Source organism: Dendrobates tinctorius, unplaced genomic scaffold, assembly GCF_039654945.1.
Source record: "Dendrobates tinctorius isolate UK_male_01 unplaced genomic scaffold, ASM3965494v1 ptg000086l, whole genome shotgun sequence".
Classification (NCBI taxonomy): Eukaryota; Metazoa; Chordata; class Amphibia; order Anura; family Dendrobatidae; genus Dendrobates; species Dendrobates tinctorius.
Window position 1 is genome coordinate 29,604,845 of NW_027361754.1, and position 17,877 is coordinate 29,622,721.

At 49.0% G+C, this 17,877-nt stretch overlaps 1 protein-coding gene across 5 annotated transcripts in view; it reads left to right on the forward strand.

Moving 5' to 3' along the window:
- Nucleotides 1-17,877, forward strand: part of TMPRSS4 (transmembrane serine protease 4) — a 61,434-nt gene that overhangs the window by 24,425 nt on the left and 19,132 nt on the right. For all 5 annotated transcript variants that reach the window (XM_073585248.1, XM_073585246.1, XM_073585247.1 and 2 more), the window contains 2 exons: nt 3,955-3,995; nt 4,118-4,280. In XM_073585248.1, the coding sequence (XP_073441349.1) occupies nt 3,955-3,995; nt 4,118-4,280 (204 nt within the window). The remainder of the gene's footprint in view (nt 1-3,954; nt 3,996-4,117; nt 4,281-17,877) is intronic.

Genomic DNA, 17,877 nt, shown 5'->3' on the forward strand with positions numbered 1-17,877 from the left:
ATGTGGTGGAACGGGAGATTCGCATCAGGGATGTGCAGCCGACAAATCTGCGCCAACTGTGTGATGCCATCATGTCAATATGGTCCAAAATCTCTGAGGAATGCTTCCAGCACCTTGTTGAATCTCTGCCACGAAGAATTGAGGCAGTTCTGAAGGCAAAAGGGGGTCCAACCCGTTACTAGCATGGTGTACCTAATAAAGTGGCCAGTGAGTGTATATGGTAGATGCCTGGGAAGGGGGAAACAAATTATCTCAAGCTCCAACTCTGGCCATGATCTATAAGGTTTGGGATAGAGGAAAGCACCTGTTGGGTGGTTCTGATTGCTCTTTGCTTACACCATTGTGGCATAATCCTAGTCTCCCGAAATTTCAAACTTTAGAAGGGTGCTCTGATTGGGAGGAGAAGGGGGTGATGACAGTGGCACACATTCAGTCTAAAAATACATAAAAACAGTTTGAACAACTGCGCACTGAATTTACATTCCCCATAGGTTTTTCTACAGATTTTTACAGCTCCGTTATGCGTATGCAGCTCAAATCAAAACTAGAGATCTTAGTAAAGATCCTAATCACTTGACAATGTTGGTGGGGGGCTTGGGCTCCAGAAGAGAACTGATTTCCTCCATCTGTAGAATACTTCTCTATGCATTCCACAATAAGTACCCCCTTTGCACCAAAGCTAGATGGGAGGCGGATGTTGGCCAGCTCTCAGATGATCAGTGGGACTATGTGTTGAGTTCAGTGCCCTGTCTTTCGCTATCGGAGGCCCAGAGATTATCGCAGGTGTATCTAATACATAGGAAATATAAAACGCCTGCGTTCTTGCACAAAATCGCGATAAGGAGTGACTCGTGCTGCCCCCGATGTAGCCTACCTGATGCACACCTTATGCATATGTTCTGGGAGTGTTCTCGGCTTGGACGGTTCTGGAATAATGTTCTGAATACATTGGCAAGAGTTTATGGTACAAGATTGCTCCCTGATCCAAAGGTCTGTGTGCTGGGTATTATACCAGATATTCCTGTGGAAGACCCGTTGGCGATCGGTACTGCTAGAATTTTATATATAGCACGGAAAACTATTGCCTTGCACTGGAAGCAATCTGAACCCCCGACGTTGGAGGAGTTTATTAATAAAGTCAATAGTTCTATAATGCTGGAAAAAGGAGTGTATATTAAAAGAAAAGCTATCGGAAAATTTGATAAAATCTGGAGCCCCTGGCTTAAGACCCTGGGTTTGCCATCCCAAATTGTGCTGCTGGAGAATCTGTTCCCTATGCTTCGTTAATTATGGTACCCCTTATTCCATCTTGGTTTCATATGATCTCTTGCTCTATGAATAGGTTTCATGATTATGTCTATTGCTCATTTTGTACTATGTGCCTGATTGTTCATAGTTCTATGCTGTACAAGTCTTATCTTGTTTCATATTGTCCCCCTTAAGAATTGTTTTTTTGTTTTTTTTTCCTACTATACATTTATAGGTCACATTCTAAGGGACCCATGGTTACATTAGTTATAATTTGATAATGGGGGGGTGTTGGGTTCTGTATAAGAGGTATGTCTCAAATCTGTATGTTAAAACTGTGTGTGCCTTGTCTCAATTTTGTAAGCTAAAACTGTTTAATAAAAATAATCTGATTTAAAAAAAAGAGTACTGAACAAAGGGCACCCATTCAGACCATACATACTAAGGAACCGCTAGAAGTCTTGATGATCGACAATCTCCTCGTGGGACTCTCAGCCCGGGGTCCACAATACTGTTTGATGACCGACCATTTCTCCAAGTTCGCGGTAGTCACCCTGACTAGAGATCAGACTGCCGAGTCAGCGGCACGTGCGAACTGTCAAGACTTCATCAGAGTGTATGGGTGCCCAAGGCGCATCCACTCTGACCAAGATGCATGTTTCCAAGGCAAGGTGATGGAAGAACTGTATCATTTGTATGGCATCGAGCGGTCCTGGACCACCCCTTACCATCCTCAAGGCAACGGAGCATGTGAACGCTTCAACCGAACCTTACTTCAAATGCTGAGGACGTTGGAAGAGGACAAGAAGGCATGCTGGCCAGATTTCCTGTCAGAGTTGGTCTGGACCTACAACAATTGGGTCCATTCCACTACGGGTTACACCCCCCATCTACTGCTGTTTGGAAGAGCTGGACGAGAGATCATTGAATTGAAGTTGGAACAGCCAGAGGAGCTGATGGAGCGAAGCCTCACTTCATGGGTGAAAGAACATCGGAAACAACTGCAAACAATTCTGCAATTGGTGAGTCAGCAGCTACAGGACAAAGAACATACGGCCCATAAACCTATTCAAGAGATACCAGTCTGGCTCGGTGACTGAGTATTAGTCAGGGAGAAACACCCCAAGGGTAAACTAAGCGAGAGATGGGAAGTACAGCCTTACAAAGTCATCGAGCAAGTGTATTCTGACGGTCCAGTCTACAAGGTGCAGGTTGAGAATGGGGCGTCCACCCCTAGAGTGCTCTACAGAAATATGCCGGTCTGAGGCCCGTTCTGTACCATTGCCGCCTGAAGGCGCTGCCCCACTTCCAGAACCTGTCTTGCCTGCTAATGAAATCATTGACGAATGGTGGACCAGCCCTGACACCGTGGGGGGTCCTCAAGCACACAGAAGGTAATCTTCTGGATGTACCACTACCGCCACGTGATGACCAATCCCAAAAAGAACCTACTACAACTCTTGCAGCAAGTGTTCCTCTGGAAGATGGTCAAGAGCTCCATAGATCCCAGAGGTCTACTGCAGGGATTCCACCAGTCCGATACGTAGAAGTGTTCTCTGTTTTACCGATTTTGTTGCCTCCTCTATAGGTGCTGTTCCCGCTTTGCAAGTTTCTTCGTTTAATTGCAACCTTGATGCTGTGATGGCCGAGGACGACCATTTTAAAGTAGGGAGGCATGTAAGGGGCTGACATTGCTATGGACAGCAGAGACACGCTGCCCCTTTAAGAGACAGCACCCCCTTGGCTGATGCAATGGTACATTCGATTCTACCCTTCAAAAGACTGCTTTGGTTTGCTCTTCCAGCTATGGAGAGGGGAGGGGCTGTTTTCCCAGTGAGTTTCTGGAGCTGGGAGTCTGCAGAAGACTGACGTGAGGAGAAAAACAGCAGCTTAGAACTGACTGAACCTATGGGATTGAGTATACCCTTCTCGGGATAACGAAGGTGGTTTTCCTGTGTTACTGCGAGGAGCCACAAGGAAGGAATTCAGAAGAGGGAATTCACTGTTTCTAGGAACAGGCTCGGAATCTTCACACAAGGACAAGACCACATTGCACAGAGCTCCCAGGGAGGACATCGCATCATCTTGCAGAACTGCAGGGGGCCCCCAGGAACGAACTGAGACACCATCTTTACCGTGAGTGTTAACCCCGTGTGCGCACATGTTTAGGGCTTAGGATAGGCTGCAATAGAAAGAGCACAGCAGCCATGCGGCCGAAGGAACAGTGGCCAGTCGGGCTACAATTAGGGTAGCAGCATACTGTACTTTATTGTATTGTTTTGCCTTTTGAAAAAATACATTGATCTGTAACAGTTGGTGCCCTGTGCCGTTTGTATGGCCCAGCTAGAGAATATCACTTTTGTAAATTGTTTTCTGTCATTGCATATCCCTGTTTACACTTTCCTAACACTGCATTCCTTGCCTGTAAATAAATTAACCCTTTGTTGTTTGCACCTCATCTTGTGTACCGTAGTCTCCCTGCAATGTGGTGGTCCCCCGGTCATCACTTCACATATTTTTTTAAAAAAAAATGCAAGTAACTTATTTTACTTAATGGGTGCTGAAAATCTGCAACATAAAAACTCACCAAAAGCTCACTGTGGGAACGTAGCCAAAAATTGGGAAAACTGGATGTGTGTAGAGCAGTGGTCATATTGGCCTTTTATCTAGACTCTCTACTTATTGGGGTGTCTTCTGATCTTTCAGGACCTGCTCGTCTGGCAGCATTGTGTCGATCAGATGTATAAGTGAGTATGTCCGTGATCGCTGTCTATACGGGATCTCCTGACGAGTCCTCAGTTCACATGTGGGGTGCGTTGATTCTTCGGAAGTTCTTAAGTCTCATCTATTTTACTTTGTCCCTTTTTAGCCTGTGGTGTTAATCATGATAAACAACGAATTATCGGAGGACAGGACTCTTCTATCCAGCTATCCCCCTGGCAAGTCAGCCTGATATACATGGGGCAGCACTCATGCGGAGGAAGCATCCTTAACGCCCGCATTATCCTAAGTGCGGCACATTGTTTCCAAAGGTAAGTCATGGATATATATACTAGAGTATAAGCCGAGGCACCTAATTTTGCCACGGAAAACTCTCCGTGTTGTATGCATGGCTCACCCCCCGTCCCATTGTTATATGCATGGCTCACACACCCCTCCCCCATCCTACTCACCCTCCTCGTACCTTCCTTGCATCTCCTTCCCGGCACCGGCAGCACCCCTGTGCTGAGCGGTCATGTGGTACCGCTCATTAAAGTAATGAATATGCGCTCCACGCCTATAGGTGTGGAGACACATGCATATTCATTACCTAAACGAACGGTACCACATGACCACCCAGCACAGGGGAAGAGCTGCCGGCGCCAGGATGGTGGAGATGCAGCGACGGAGGGTGAGTATGACGTCTTCTTGACGCTTGGAGCTGTCACCGTGCCACAGCCGCCGCTCCCCCCCCCCCCCCCCTCCCCCGCCGGCTTTCTGGACAATGACTCATGTATAAGCCGAAGGGGGCATTTTCAGCACAAGAAAATGTGCTGAAAATCTCAGAGTCTACACTGTATATACAGCTCTGGTAAAAATTAAGAGACCACTGCAAAATTTTCAGCTTGTCTGATTTTTCACCTTATAGGCTGTGTTTTTTTTTTTGGGTTTTTTTTTAAGTAAAATGTAAATAGCTCTTATTCTAAAACTACTGACAGCATGGCTTCGAATTTCCAAGCACTAAATTTTGTATTTATTTTCAGAAAATGAGAAGTGGTCAAAATAACAAAAAAATACAGTGCTTGCAGACCTCAAATAATGCAAAGAAAACAAGTTCATAATCATTTAGAAACAACAATACTAATTGATTTCTGAACTCTTCCTGAGTTAAAACATATTTTGTGGAATAACCATAACTATATATTATCATATTATATATTATCATGGTAATATATAATATATTGGTGTAGGTAAGTGAGCCGACTCTGGGGTGGTCCCTTTTTTCGCCGTGAACAGACTAGAGACAGAAACCGTGTACGTTCAACAGGTCCTCTTTATTGGCCATCCTCCCGACGTCCACAGCAGCACGACAGCTTCCGTACACACAGGCCTGGGTACCTTGCTCCTTCTTCTCTTTCCTCAATTTACGTCCCTCACGGTTCTATCGCTGTGGCTGCCCTAGGCCTACCACCACAGCGCTTCGCCTGTCCGAGTCCATCCGTCTGGTACCCCCCGGGCTTCCTCTGTCCTGCGTCTCTCCTATCAGGGCCACCCCCCTTGACTGTCTCTCCTTCCAGTTCCTCTCTCCGTCTCTCCTTCCTTCAGTCTCCTTCTCTGCTGAGCTCCTCCTCCTGGACTGGCTCCCTTCTGGAACTCTCTCCCGCCTTTTATTCCCCTCCCTGGAAATTCCCCTCTCGAGTCCCCGTAACTCCGCCCACCATGACTATGCGGTTTCCTAGCCTTAAGCTGCTGTTAAGCCCTGTTCTCACTGCTCCCTGCCTCCATCTTGTGGCCAAACCTTAGTACTGCACCGTGTCCTTTTCCTGCTGTTCTCTGTCGCCCCCTAGTGGCCAAAACCCAGTACTTTACCATCTTTCACTGTCTCTAGCTGTGTGTATGTGTGTGTGTATATATATATGTATGTATGTATATATATATGTATATATGTATATATGTGTGTGTGTGTATGTATGTGTGTATATATATATATATAATATATATACACTCACTGGCCACTTTATTAGGTACACCATGCTAGTAACGGGTTGGACCCCCTTTTGCCTTCAGAACTGCCTCAATTCTTCGTGGCAGAGATTCAACAAGGTGCTGGAAGCATTCCTCATAGATTTTGGACCATATTGACATGATGGCATCACACAGTTGGCGCAGATTTGTCGGCTGCACATCCCTGATGCGAATCTCCCGTTCCACCACATCCCAAAGATGCTCTATTGGATTGAGATCTGGTGACTGAGGAGGCCATTTGAGTACAGTGAACTCATTGTCATGTTCAAGAAACCAATCTGAGATGATTCGAGCTTTATGACATGGCGCATTATCCTGCTGAAAGTAGCCATCAGATGTTGGGTACATTGTGGTCATAAAGGGATGGACATGGTCAGCAACAATACTCAGGTAGGCTGTGGCGTTGCAACGATGCTCAATTGGTACCAAGGGGCCCAAAGAGTGCCAAGAAAAAATTCCCCACACCATGACACCACCACCACCAGCCTGAACCGTTGATACAAGGCAGGATGGATCCATGCTTTCATGTTGTTTACGCCAAATTCTGACCCTACCATCCGAATGTCGCAGCAGAAATCGAGACTCATCAGACCAGGCAACGTTTTTCCAATCTTCTACTGTCCAATTTCGATGAGCTTGTGCAAATTGTAGCCTCAGTTTCCTGTTCTTAGCTGAGAGGAGTGGTACCCAGTGTGGTCTTCTGCTGCTGTAGCCCATCTGCCTCAAAGTTCGACGCACTGTGCGTTCAGAGATGCTCTTCTGCCTACCTTGGTTGTAACGGGTGGCAATTTGAGTCACTGTTGCCTTTCTATCAGCTCGAACCAGTCTGCCCATTCTCCTCTGACCTCTGGCATCAACAAGGCATTTCCGGCCACAGAACTGCCGCTCACTGGATTTTTTTTCTTTTTCGGACCATTCTCTGTAAACCCTAGAGATGGTTGTGCGTGAAAATCCCAGTAGATCAGCAGTTTCTGAAATACTCAGACCAGCCCTTCTGGCACCAACAATCATGCCACGTTCAAAGGCACTCAAATCACCTTTCTTCCCCATACTGATGCTCGGTTTGAACTGCAGGAGATTGTCTTGACCATGTCTACATGCCTAAATGCACTGAGTTGCCGCCATGTGATTGGCTGATTAGAAATTAAGTCTTAACACACAGTTGGACAGGTGTACCTAATAAAGTGGCCAGTGAGTGTGTGTGTGTATATATATATATATATATATATATATATATATATATATATATATATATATATATATATATATATATATATATTACACACGCACCAGTTCACATCAGGTACTTTAACTGCACATCTTGCAGTCACCTTCTTGCTGCAGAGAGGTCCATAGGTCAGTCCACTTCCCTACATACCCCCTTCCTTTTACCATTGTCGTCCCCGACAATCTCGTCCCCTTCGTTTTTCTTTCTTATCTTTCCCACCTTCTTTTGTCTGACCAGTTGTTGAGCAAAGCCCGCGATACGCGGGGTGCTGAACCGAACCGAGAGCAATCATGCTCCGAGCAGCTTACGGCTACTAGCCGACGCGTACGCCTCTATGACAATTCCCTTTCGTTGGGTCAGGACCACCCGGCTTTCTCAACAGGTGCTCTCCCCTACTTTTCTCACTTTCAGAACCATTTCCAATTTGGGGCACAATGACCGAGGCTCCGGCCTACCAGGTCACCGTAAGCTCCCCTCTTTTACTTTTGGGGTGTTTGTGCTACTTAGGATCTGATCTATGGACCGCTGTCTTTCAATTCTATAAACCATCTTGTACCTTCAGTTAAGATCAGTCATGGCAAGCATTTTTTTTTTTTTTTTTTTTATTTAGTACCCAGGACCTGTTGAACATCTTCATTTTTAATACAAACAATTTTTAAACCATTTGTATTAGTCACTATCCCCGTTTCTTCACGGACATCATTCCTACACCTTTATCAAATTGCAAATCATTATCAAACTGCTTCATGATGCATCTTTTTAAACATTTTCCCACAATACTTTTAAACAGTGGTGTGCCCCTTCCTTTGTGGGAAGCACTCCCACACATCCCCTCTGTATCAAGAGTTGGGTATTTTACCCCGAGGGGATGCGGAACAGTCCCCATGCTGTGCAACAGCGCACAGCAGTCCCAGTAGTCTGTATTCAGCGGTGCTCCGGGCCGTCTCCTGATGGCCGATGTTCTGCCAATAGCAAGGAACTCCACAACCGTGGAGCTCCCGGGATGTCTGGTGGTTCCTGGGCCCGAGGTCCAGGAGTCCTCCTCCCCTTTATGGGGGGTCATGTCCTTCGGGGTACGCAATGACTGCCACGGCGTAGTAGCCGCGGGGGCAGTATTCTTTACAAAAGGATACCTGGTCTCCCATCCGCAGGGCCTGCCCATGCTTGATGGAGGCCACGTTCAAATACACTTTTTGGCTGGATTCCGCCTCTCTGATGAAACCGTAGGCCTTCTTGATATTGGTGTACACGAGCTGCCCAGTACTCCGAGGAACAGACATGGCCGCCTTCCCCTTTTCATGCAGCAACGCCCAGATCTCCCGCTCTTAGATCTTCTTCTGTGAGATGACATCAGCGATCCAGACAGAAGGCCCGGTATAGGCCACGGAGCCTGGTAAGTAGGCGGCAGCCGCAACCGAGGGCGGGGCAGAGGCGGCTGCAGGTACCGGCGGATAGGCCGCAGCTGGAGCCGACAGTGGGGCAGAGGCGGCTGCGGGTACCAGTAAGTAGGCCGCAGCCGGGGCAGAGAGAAGGGCAGATGCGGCCGCGGATACCGGTGAGTAGGCCGGGGCCAAAAGTGGAACACAGGCAGCCACAGGCGCCGGTGAGTAGGCTGCAACTGGAGTCGAGAGTGGTGCAGAGGCGGCCGCCGGCGAGTAGGCCGAGGCCAAGAGTGGAGCAGAGATGGCCGCGGATACCGGTGAGTAGGCCGTGGAGTCTGGCGGCCTGGCCGCCGCGGCAGTCTGGAGCCGGGCCGAAGTGGCGGTGGACCTCAATGGATAGGCCGCCGCCGGGACGTGGAGTGCGGCCGGGGTGACCGCGGGCCTTGGTGGGCAGGCCGCGGGTCCGCTCCGCGCCGGAGACGCGTGACAGGATGCCACCGTGGGGCAGCTCGGGGCCGATTATGTGGACAATGGTCGGCCCTGCATGGGCCGCGGATCCATCGGGAGCTGGTGACGCTAGACGAGGGGAGGCCGCGCAAGAAAGCTGAGGACTCTCAATCCTATAACAATAATGCTTATAAAGTGCCCGCTTAACATTTAATATGGTCTCATGTCCCCAAAATGTACAGCTCCCCTATAAACAGTATGAGACCGACAGCTCCACTATACACAGTATATTTTCCCTATAGCTGCCCTAAATACAGTATGAGTGGCCTACAGCTTCCAAATATACAGTATTATGGGCCCACATGTTCCCTTTACACAGTATGAGGGGCCCACAGCTCCTCTATACACAGTATGAAGGGCGCAAAGCTGCCATATACATAGCAGATCCACAACTGCACTATACACAGTATGATGGACCCACTGCTTCCTCAGACACAATATGACCCCCACAGTAACACCCACACTATATAATGGCATCCACACAGTCTAATGCAGGGGTCTCAAACACGCGGGCCGCATACGGCCCCTGAGGCAGGCATCTGCGGCCTGCGGTGCCCCACATGTCTCATGCTAGAGAGGAGTGCGCTGCTATGTTGTGACTAGACTCCAACAACCTCTTCATAACAAAAACATCCCATCTCGTGACTCCTCCCTCCCATGTGACCACATGACCGTCATCACTGCAGGTCTTGTGGGAGCTGTTTGCAGCTTTCTCCCGGCGCATTTGTGAGAGGACTCGGGTACATTTTATAATGCACAACGCTGTGTGCTGGTGCTGGCTGTGGACTGCTCCATGTTACATAGTGGGGACGGCTATAGAGGGGTTAATAACTGCGTGCTTGTGTTACCCGCACTGCACTGTGTCACGTGTGCTGCCGCTCACTGTCGGGATTAGTGACTGGATGTAAAGTTCTGGCTGGACGGAGCAGGAGCAAATCAGCATCTCATCACAGCAGGCTCACTGCAGGGGTTATCACACCGCTCTATAGGCGATGACTGTCCGATCAGTGGGGTCTGTTGTGAACTCATTTTCTGCTCCTCCTGTTCTCCCTCTGGTGGTGACAGTAGGTAGTGAGGTTGATTTAATTGGTAGTGATCTGCCACCTGATGAGGAGGATAACGATTGGATCTCTAGAGTATCAGACTGGATATAAGACAGCTGACGCTCTATCCTGGTGCTGGTGATTCAGTCTGCTTCTCAGGTCTTGGACTTCAGCTCTGTTCCAGTCTTCTCAAGTTAAGTTTGTTTTTGCTATTGTTCACACTTGCTCTTGTTGGTCAATTCAGTTTTTTGTGGTCAGCCAGACCCTGCTGGGGTTGTGCTGAATTTCCACTCCTATTTATCTGTATTTGCCTTTTGGTCCCTTATTAGATTGGCCTCTTTTTGCTCTGTCTCAGAATATTTCAGAGTGCTGATATAGTGGGAGAAGTCTAGTGACTTCAGGGTTAATTTTGCTATCAGAAGTGTTGGACATTATTTTGGTAGGGTTTTTGGCAGATTGCAGACAGTGTCTTTCCTTTCCTGTCCTTTCTAGTTTGTCGGGCCCCATCGTTTGCTCAGCCTATTTTTCTGCCTTTGTTTGTGTTTTCATCTTGTTTCACCGTCAATACATGTGGGGGGCTGTCTTTCCTTTGGGGTCTGCTCTGGGGCAGTTAGTTTTCCTTTATTCCTGCTTTAGGCTTATGTAGCTCTCCGGTTGTGACGAGGTGTCTAGGATCATCGTAGGTACACTCCACGACTGCTGCTAGTTGTGTGGTAAGATCAGGGATCTGCAATCTGCATAGTTACCATCCACTCTGGTTTTCTGAGACTTGGCTTGTGTTGTTTTTTCCTCCTCGGTGACCCATTCATAACAGGGGTCTGTATGCATTGTGTGTGTGTGCGCGCGCTGTGGTCATAAAAGGTACAGAGCCTCCATAACTGTGCTGTAACTGCCCGTACATACAGGTACAGAGCCCCCATACCTGTGTTGTAACTGCCCACACATACAGGTACAGAGCCCCCATACCTGTGCTGTAACTGCCCCTACATACAGGTACAGAGCCCCCATACCTGTGCTGTAACTGCCCCTACATACAGGTGCACAGCCCCCATATCTGTGCTATAACTGCCCCTATATACAGGTACAGAGCCCCCATACCTGTGCTGTAACTGCCCCTACATACAGGTGCACAGCCCCCATATCTGTGCTATAACTGCCCCTATATACAGGTACAGAGCCCCCATACCTGTGCTGTAACTGCCCCTACATACAGGTGCACAGCCCCCATATCTGTGCTATAACTGCCCCTATATACAGGTACAGAGCCCCCATACCTGTGCTATAACTGCCCATACATACAGGTGCACTGCCCCCATACCTGCACTGTAACTGCCCATACATACAGGTGCACTGCCCCCATACCTGCACTGTAACTGCCCCTACATACAAGTACAGAGCCCCCATACCTACTCTGTAACTGCCCCTACATACAGGTACAGAGCTCCCATACCTGTGCTGTAACTACCCCGTACATACAGGTACAGAGCCCCCATATCTGTGCTATAACTGCCCCTATATACAGGTACAGAGCCCCCATACCTGTGCTATAACTGCCCATACATACAGGTGCACTGCCCCCATACCTGCACTGTAACTGCCCATACATACAGGTGCACTGCCCCCATACCTGCACTGTAACTGCCCCTACATACAAGTACAGAGCCCCCATACCTACTCTGTAACTGCCCCTACATACAGGTACAGAGCTCCCATACCTGTGCTGTAACTACCCCGTACATACAGGTACAGAGCCCCCATACCTGTGCTGTAACTGCCCCTACATACAGGTGCACAGCCCCCGTAACTGCATTGTAACTGCCCCTACATAAGTTTAAACCTAGCAGTATTATAGTACAGTAATATAAAATTGTTATAGTAGTTCAAATAAACAATTGTTTAACAATAATTTTGTACTGTATTAAGTTTGAAAGGAATGCGGCCCGCCAGCTTAAATTTTTTTTCATGTGCGGCCCATTTACTCTGCCGGGTTTGAGACCCCTGGTCTAATGGCTCCCACAGTAGCCCCAATACTATATATTGGCCCTCACACTTTTTATATTAGCCTCTGCAGTAGTCTCCATACTATATGATGGCCCCTAAACTGTAGAATGGTGCACATATTGGCTCTCACACTGCATAATGGCCCTACAGCAGTCCACACACTTTATATTGGCTCCCACACTATATAAGGGCCCCCTGAAATTTTATTCATATTGGACTAATTGGATTGTGAATATAATGTAATTCTTGTTGCATTCCTCTCGAGTACGGAGTTCTACTTATAATAACATTTAATAATGGTCCATGAGTCCCCCCATGTACAGTAGTAATGGCCCCAGTATCAGTGATGTGGGCAGGAGGTCATGTGACCGCAGGTATACAACTTGCAGTCGTGTCGACTACACTCTTTCAGCTTCTCTCAATTCTTTTTTTTTTTTTTAATTGAAAAACGCCAAACATATCTAGTCAGCGTGTGCAAATAGCATACAGGAGCTTACATGACCGCCTGATCGCACCTGATGGAAGTCAGGGCAGCAGGCGCACTGCACCTTATCATAATATTGCAGTCTGCAGTCACATTGACTGACTGCAGACTTTTATCCCAAGCCTAGACTACCCCTTTAAAGGGAGCCTGACAGGTGATACAGGCTGCCCAAACTATGGACAGCGTGTATCAGCCCCAGCTGTAGTATCTCACCAGGTATGAATGTCTCTGTAAAAGTTGTGGGGTTTGAGAGAAAAACATACTAATGGCTGCTGGGGAGCGAGCGGCGCTGTGCCCTAGTCCTACAGACAGGTCCCTGGCGGCTTCTCCTGCCCACTAAGTGACTGACAAGTGTCCTCCTACGTGTGCGTATAGCAAAGAGTTGTCCATCACTGTCAGCGGGTGGGGAGATGCTGCCGGGGACCTGTCTGTAGGAGTAGTGCACAGCGCCGCACTGTCAGTGGGCGGGGAGAAGTGCCGCTCACTCCCCAGCAATTAGTATGGTTTTTCTCTGAAACGCCGCAGCTTTAGGGTAGGTGTGTAGTGACCCGGTCCAGACTGGGTATGTCCCTTTAAGTAACCCTGGACCGTGAGTAGCTTTTGTACACCTCAACTCACTCCTAAGTTATCCTCTTACTGTTATATGGTTTAAATGAATCCATTACTCACTAATCTTATATATTCATGATTTATATTGTTCTCACAATGTGAAGTCTGACACGAGAATTGAGTGTTATCCTATTGGTCGGTGACCCTGTCACCAAGGTTCAATGGGAGGTGCTACCTCCAGTCTCTGTCTAGACAAGAGAGGGTTCTGGAAGGTTCTCTGAGGAGTCTGGTACAAGATGTGACCCAGAGCAGACCTCATGTGAGGGGTCTCCCGACCCCCTCCAGGCTCCAAGCCTGAAGGTTCATCCTTCTCTTCATCTCAAGACTCACAGCCAAGCCTAATGCGTTGGATCTTCTCCTGACTTCTACAGCCAAGATGGCTGAAGACTTTTAACCTTTTTTTTTTTTTTTAACCCTGGGTCCCCGCTGTCCGGTTTAAGGCGTGCTTCTACAGCATTAGGTCACACTAAATGTGTACAGAATAACCTATTGCTCTGCGTGTTGAGGAAATTGAGGGTCCCCCGCCTCACCGCAAATGATCCGTTATTTACTTCAAGTATATTTCTGCACGTACCGTGACCAGCTGAGAAAATGAATACGGGATTTCAGGTCTGTGTAATAACGTGCAGGAATGAATATATGTCACCACGGAGCAGACGGACCAACAGTTAAAGGGGAGGTTTATTTACAGGGAAATATACAGAATAATGGTGTAGATATGAATAATATGTGAAATGGGTTTAGCAAACAGCCAAAAAGCATAAACAGTATTCAAACAGCAATAAGTTATTTTCCTATGGTGCAACTTAACAGTCTGCAGGGTCTTGATTGAAGGGATCACTCTTCTCCAACGTTAGCGTCAATTCACAAGCAGCGCTTGCAGTGTACTCTGTATCCTGGGACTTTAACGTTCTCCAACCGGGGTACAAGACGGACCATATCCCCTTTGCTCCAAGTCCTGCTCTCTTACTCTGCAGCGGTGCTTCCTCACCGGAATCAGCAGCTCTGCATTAACACAAGTCACAAGGACCTTGTACGTGGCTCAGTCTCTCTAAACAGGTCACAGCACCGTTACTGAATACAGTCTTTTTGATCGGAAGCGTTCTGCCACATAACACAGTCTCTCTAAGGCCTCTTTCACACTTCAGTTTTTTACATCAGTCAAGATCCGCCAAAAGGACGGATGGCGGACCCGTTTTAGTACTGATGACAACGGATGGCACCCGTCCGTTTTTTTGACGGATCCGACAAATGAAGAATTTTAAAGGAATCGCAGCCTGAGAGAGAGAGAGAATTTTTTTTTTTTTTTTTTTTGTTCCGGCACCCAGAAAGAATATCGGGTTAAATGAGTGTCTGGAGGATCCGCCACAGAAAAACACGTTGCAAGCTCCGTTTTCAAATCTTTGAGGATGGTGATGGACAGGAACTTTTGGCGGATCCGCAAAAAAAAAACGGATGCAACGGACGGCAATCCGTCACAATCCGCCAATAATGGAAGTCAATGGGGGAAAAAAACGGATCCTCAAAAGAAAATTGCGGATCCGTTTTTTTTCAAAAACTGGCGGATTGTGACTGATTGTAAAAAACGGAAGTGTGAAAGAGGCCTAAGGAGATCACAGCATACAGCCTCTTTGTAGGAAAGCCTCTCCCAGGGGAAACGACTCTCCGTCCCCTGCTAGATCTCCCAGCACATATCACTCCCCCTGCACATGCTGCTGTCTCCACTATAGCTGTTGCCTTTGCTCTGGACACAGACTTCACACGGGGCTCAGGACACACCTCCTCTGTCACTGCAGACTCCAACTTTACATAGTCATGGGCTACGGTCTCTGATTCTCTGCAGGTCTCAGTCTGTCCAAGGGGGTCAGGGCGCAGCTCTGCTGTCTCCACAGTACACAGTCTCACGTACTCACGATCTGCTGTCCTATGCGTGGTACCCTGGTCTTTACTCTGTGACCGGGGCTTTGGCTCTTCCCCAGTCTGCGTCAGCGTCCTTCCCTGTCTCCTGCCCTGGCTGCTCTGAGGAAAGCCTGTAGTGATGTGTCGCTCGCGAACGATCCGACACAAAGAGCCGGCTCCCTGCTGTGAACAATGGGAGCCGGCACCCCAGTAAGAGCCACTAAAATCCCTGAATCGCTCTCGCTGGGTGTAAAATCCCGGTGTTCGGCAGATGTAACTCCGCTCACCCGAACAAAACTCCGCCCATTCAGCAATGTAATTGGTCCCTAGAAAGTGGGTGGGGTTTATGTGGTAGGTGGGCGGGGTTTCGGACGCCTGCACACACATGCAATAGGGATCCATTTAGGATCCAAAAAGAGCCAGATCTTTTTGGTGAGCAGAGCCGTGAGAGCCAGATCACCAAAAAGTGCCAGACTGCCCAAAACTAAAAGCCTGCACTTTTTTCCCGCCCCGTGCTCTGCTGGCTTCCTGTGAACAGCCCCTCCTCTGTCCCCCAGGGAACCTGCTGCCCTGCTTAATGGTTCCAGGCATGGAGCAGAGGAGGCAGCCCTCTTCTGGCTCTTCTTGCCCTTCACCCCCTTACATCTGTACATATTACCATATATTCCCTCTTCTGCCTTAATGCCACAAAGAGACTTTGAACCCTCTTATAATTACCTGCAAGTACTGCTCCTAACTAATCCAGGTTCTTAAAGCTCCAGAACCTTAATTCTGTGTCAGAATCAAATCCTGAACTGTATTGGCCGTTGATTCCCCATGTGATCTGAATACTACTATTTCCATGTTATATTTCCCCGTTCTGCTGAAGTAAAGCAGCTGTTATCCCCGAGACCTGTTGTCTGTGGTTATTCAATTGGATGTGGACACTGCTTGGGAGTGGATAACAGTGAACAAAATGGCCCCATACCAGGGCTGTTGCAGGTGCACACAGTCAGTAATTGGCAGCGCTTTGGACATTGCACATGTCCGCTGTGTCTAAAGCGATGAAGTCTATTGAACCCAGGTGATTCCGCATGTGTTCATTGAACTGTGCGGAATCACCGCGTCCAATACCTTGTCTGGGGGAAATTTATGCGGAGACTGAGCATCTCCATGAGATAAATTGACATGCTGCGGTCTGGAAAGACATGCCGCATGTCCTTTTCCGTGGGTGATCTGCGGGTGTCGCAGCATGCATAGTGGACATGGGATATCCACTATGCTGTAACATCTGGACGCTGCGGGTTGGGCGCTGTGGATGTACACAGTGTCCATCCCGTAGCATTTACTGACCATGGGAACATACCCAGCTGGGACACTACAGCCGTCACTGATAGACGCTTCACAAACCATGAGCGTCCTGTATCACTGGTCAGGAGAGGTTTAATAACTTTATTATAATAAGTCACTTACTGTTACATGCCGTGATTACTATATGGGGGCCTGTTATACTGACAGGCTGGGCTTATAATAAGACCCCGGCTGTAAGAATAAGCCCCCTACATCCCCATCAGCCCCCCAAACAGCACATGTGCTGTAGTGCATGTGTGGGAGGAACGGCCCCCGTCGAGTGTCCGGGCCGGAACCAGAGAAGTCATCTGGGTTCCGGGGGAAACTGTTCCCGGGGGACAGGATTCGAGGACGGACCGTTGTCACTGACAGGTGGGCTGGGGGAGGGACTGGTATAAAGGAGGCGGGGAATTCCCTGGACGATGAGTCAGCAGACCGGGACAGAGACAGAAGGAGAGCGTGGGAGCGACTGCCAGCTAGAGCGACTCACCAGCGCCAGGGAGGACGCCGACTGAAGACTCCAGAGGGACGGTATCCAGAGAGCCGTCCGAGACTTGTTGCCCCTCTCCAGATCGCGGCCACTGCGGTCCCAGTACAGCTCGCGGTCGCTGTCGCCTCCCCTCTGCCCACGGCTGCGACCTACCCGTGGTCGCCCGCGGCCGCCTCCCCTGAGCTCGTGACCGCAGCCTGTTCCCTGCCACTCGCGGCCGCCCTGCTTTCACCAGTGGCCGTGGCCAGCACCGCGCCATCGGCGGCCACGACTGTCCCGCTCCGGTCCGCAGCAGGAGCCGGGCCTCTCTTGATCACAGCCGTTAGCTGTGCAGGTGGCCTGTCACTCGCCACTATACATCACTGCCGCATGCCCAGGTCCGGGCGCTGTGGCCCATCCGTCCAAGGACTCCGCCAGTGTCCTCAGCGCGCCAGAGAGCGCGACGACTGCATCAACACCTCAGCAACTGGGCCCAGCAACTATTTCGCCGAAAGACCACCAGCCTGAACGGTGAGGGACATCTGGACGGCTAAGTAGACTCTAGACTTAAGGACCTGTAGTTGGCCAAACCACGGCCCTATAGTGACCGGCCGTTGCCGGGAGTAGTCGTGTGCTGTATTACTGTGTTTGCTTGTTTAAAGCCCCTGCGTGGGCAACCTGTGTTACCCCTGTTTTGGTGATCAGGCCGTGACTGAGGAAAGTCCCCTCAAGTCCCATAAATGTATTCTTAAAAAGCACCGTAGTTGTCTCGTGACTCGACACTGCATCCTGCGTACCTGCAGGTACTACATTTTGGTGTAGTCAGCAGGATGCAACTTCCGAGTGCAGATGGCGGTGCGCCTGATCAGAGTGGGATTGCGGGCGCTGCTGATGAGGGGGTCCCCGCTCCAGCATCTCCCTGGGGGCTATGCTAAGTAACTTGCCCCAGTTTT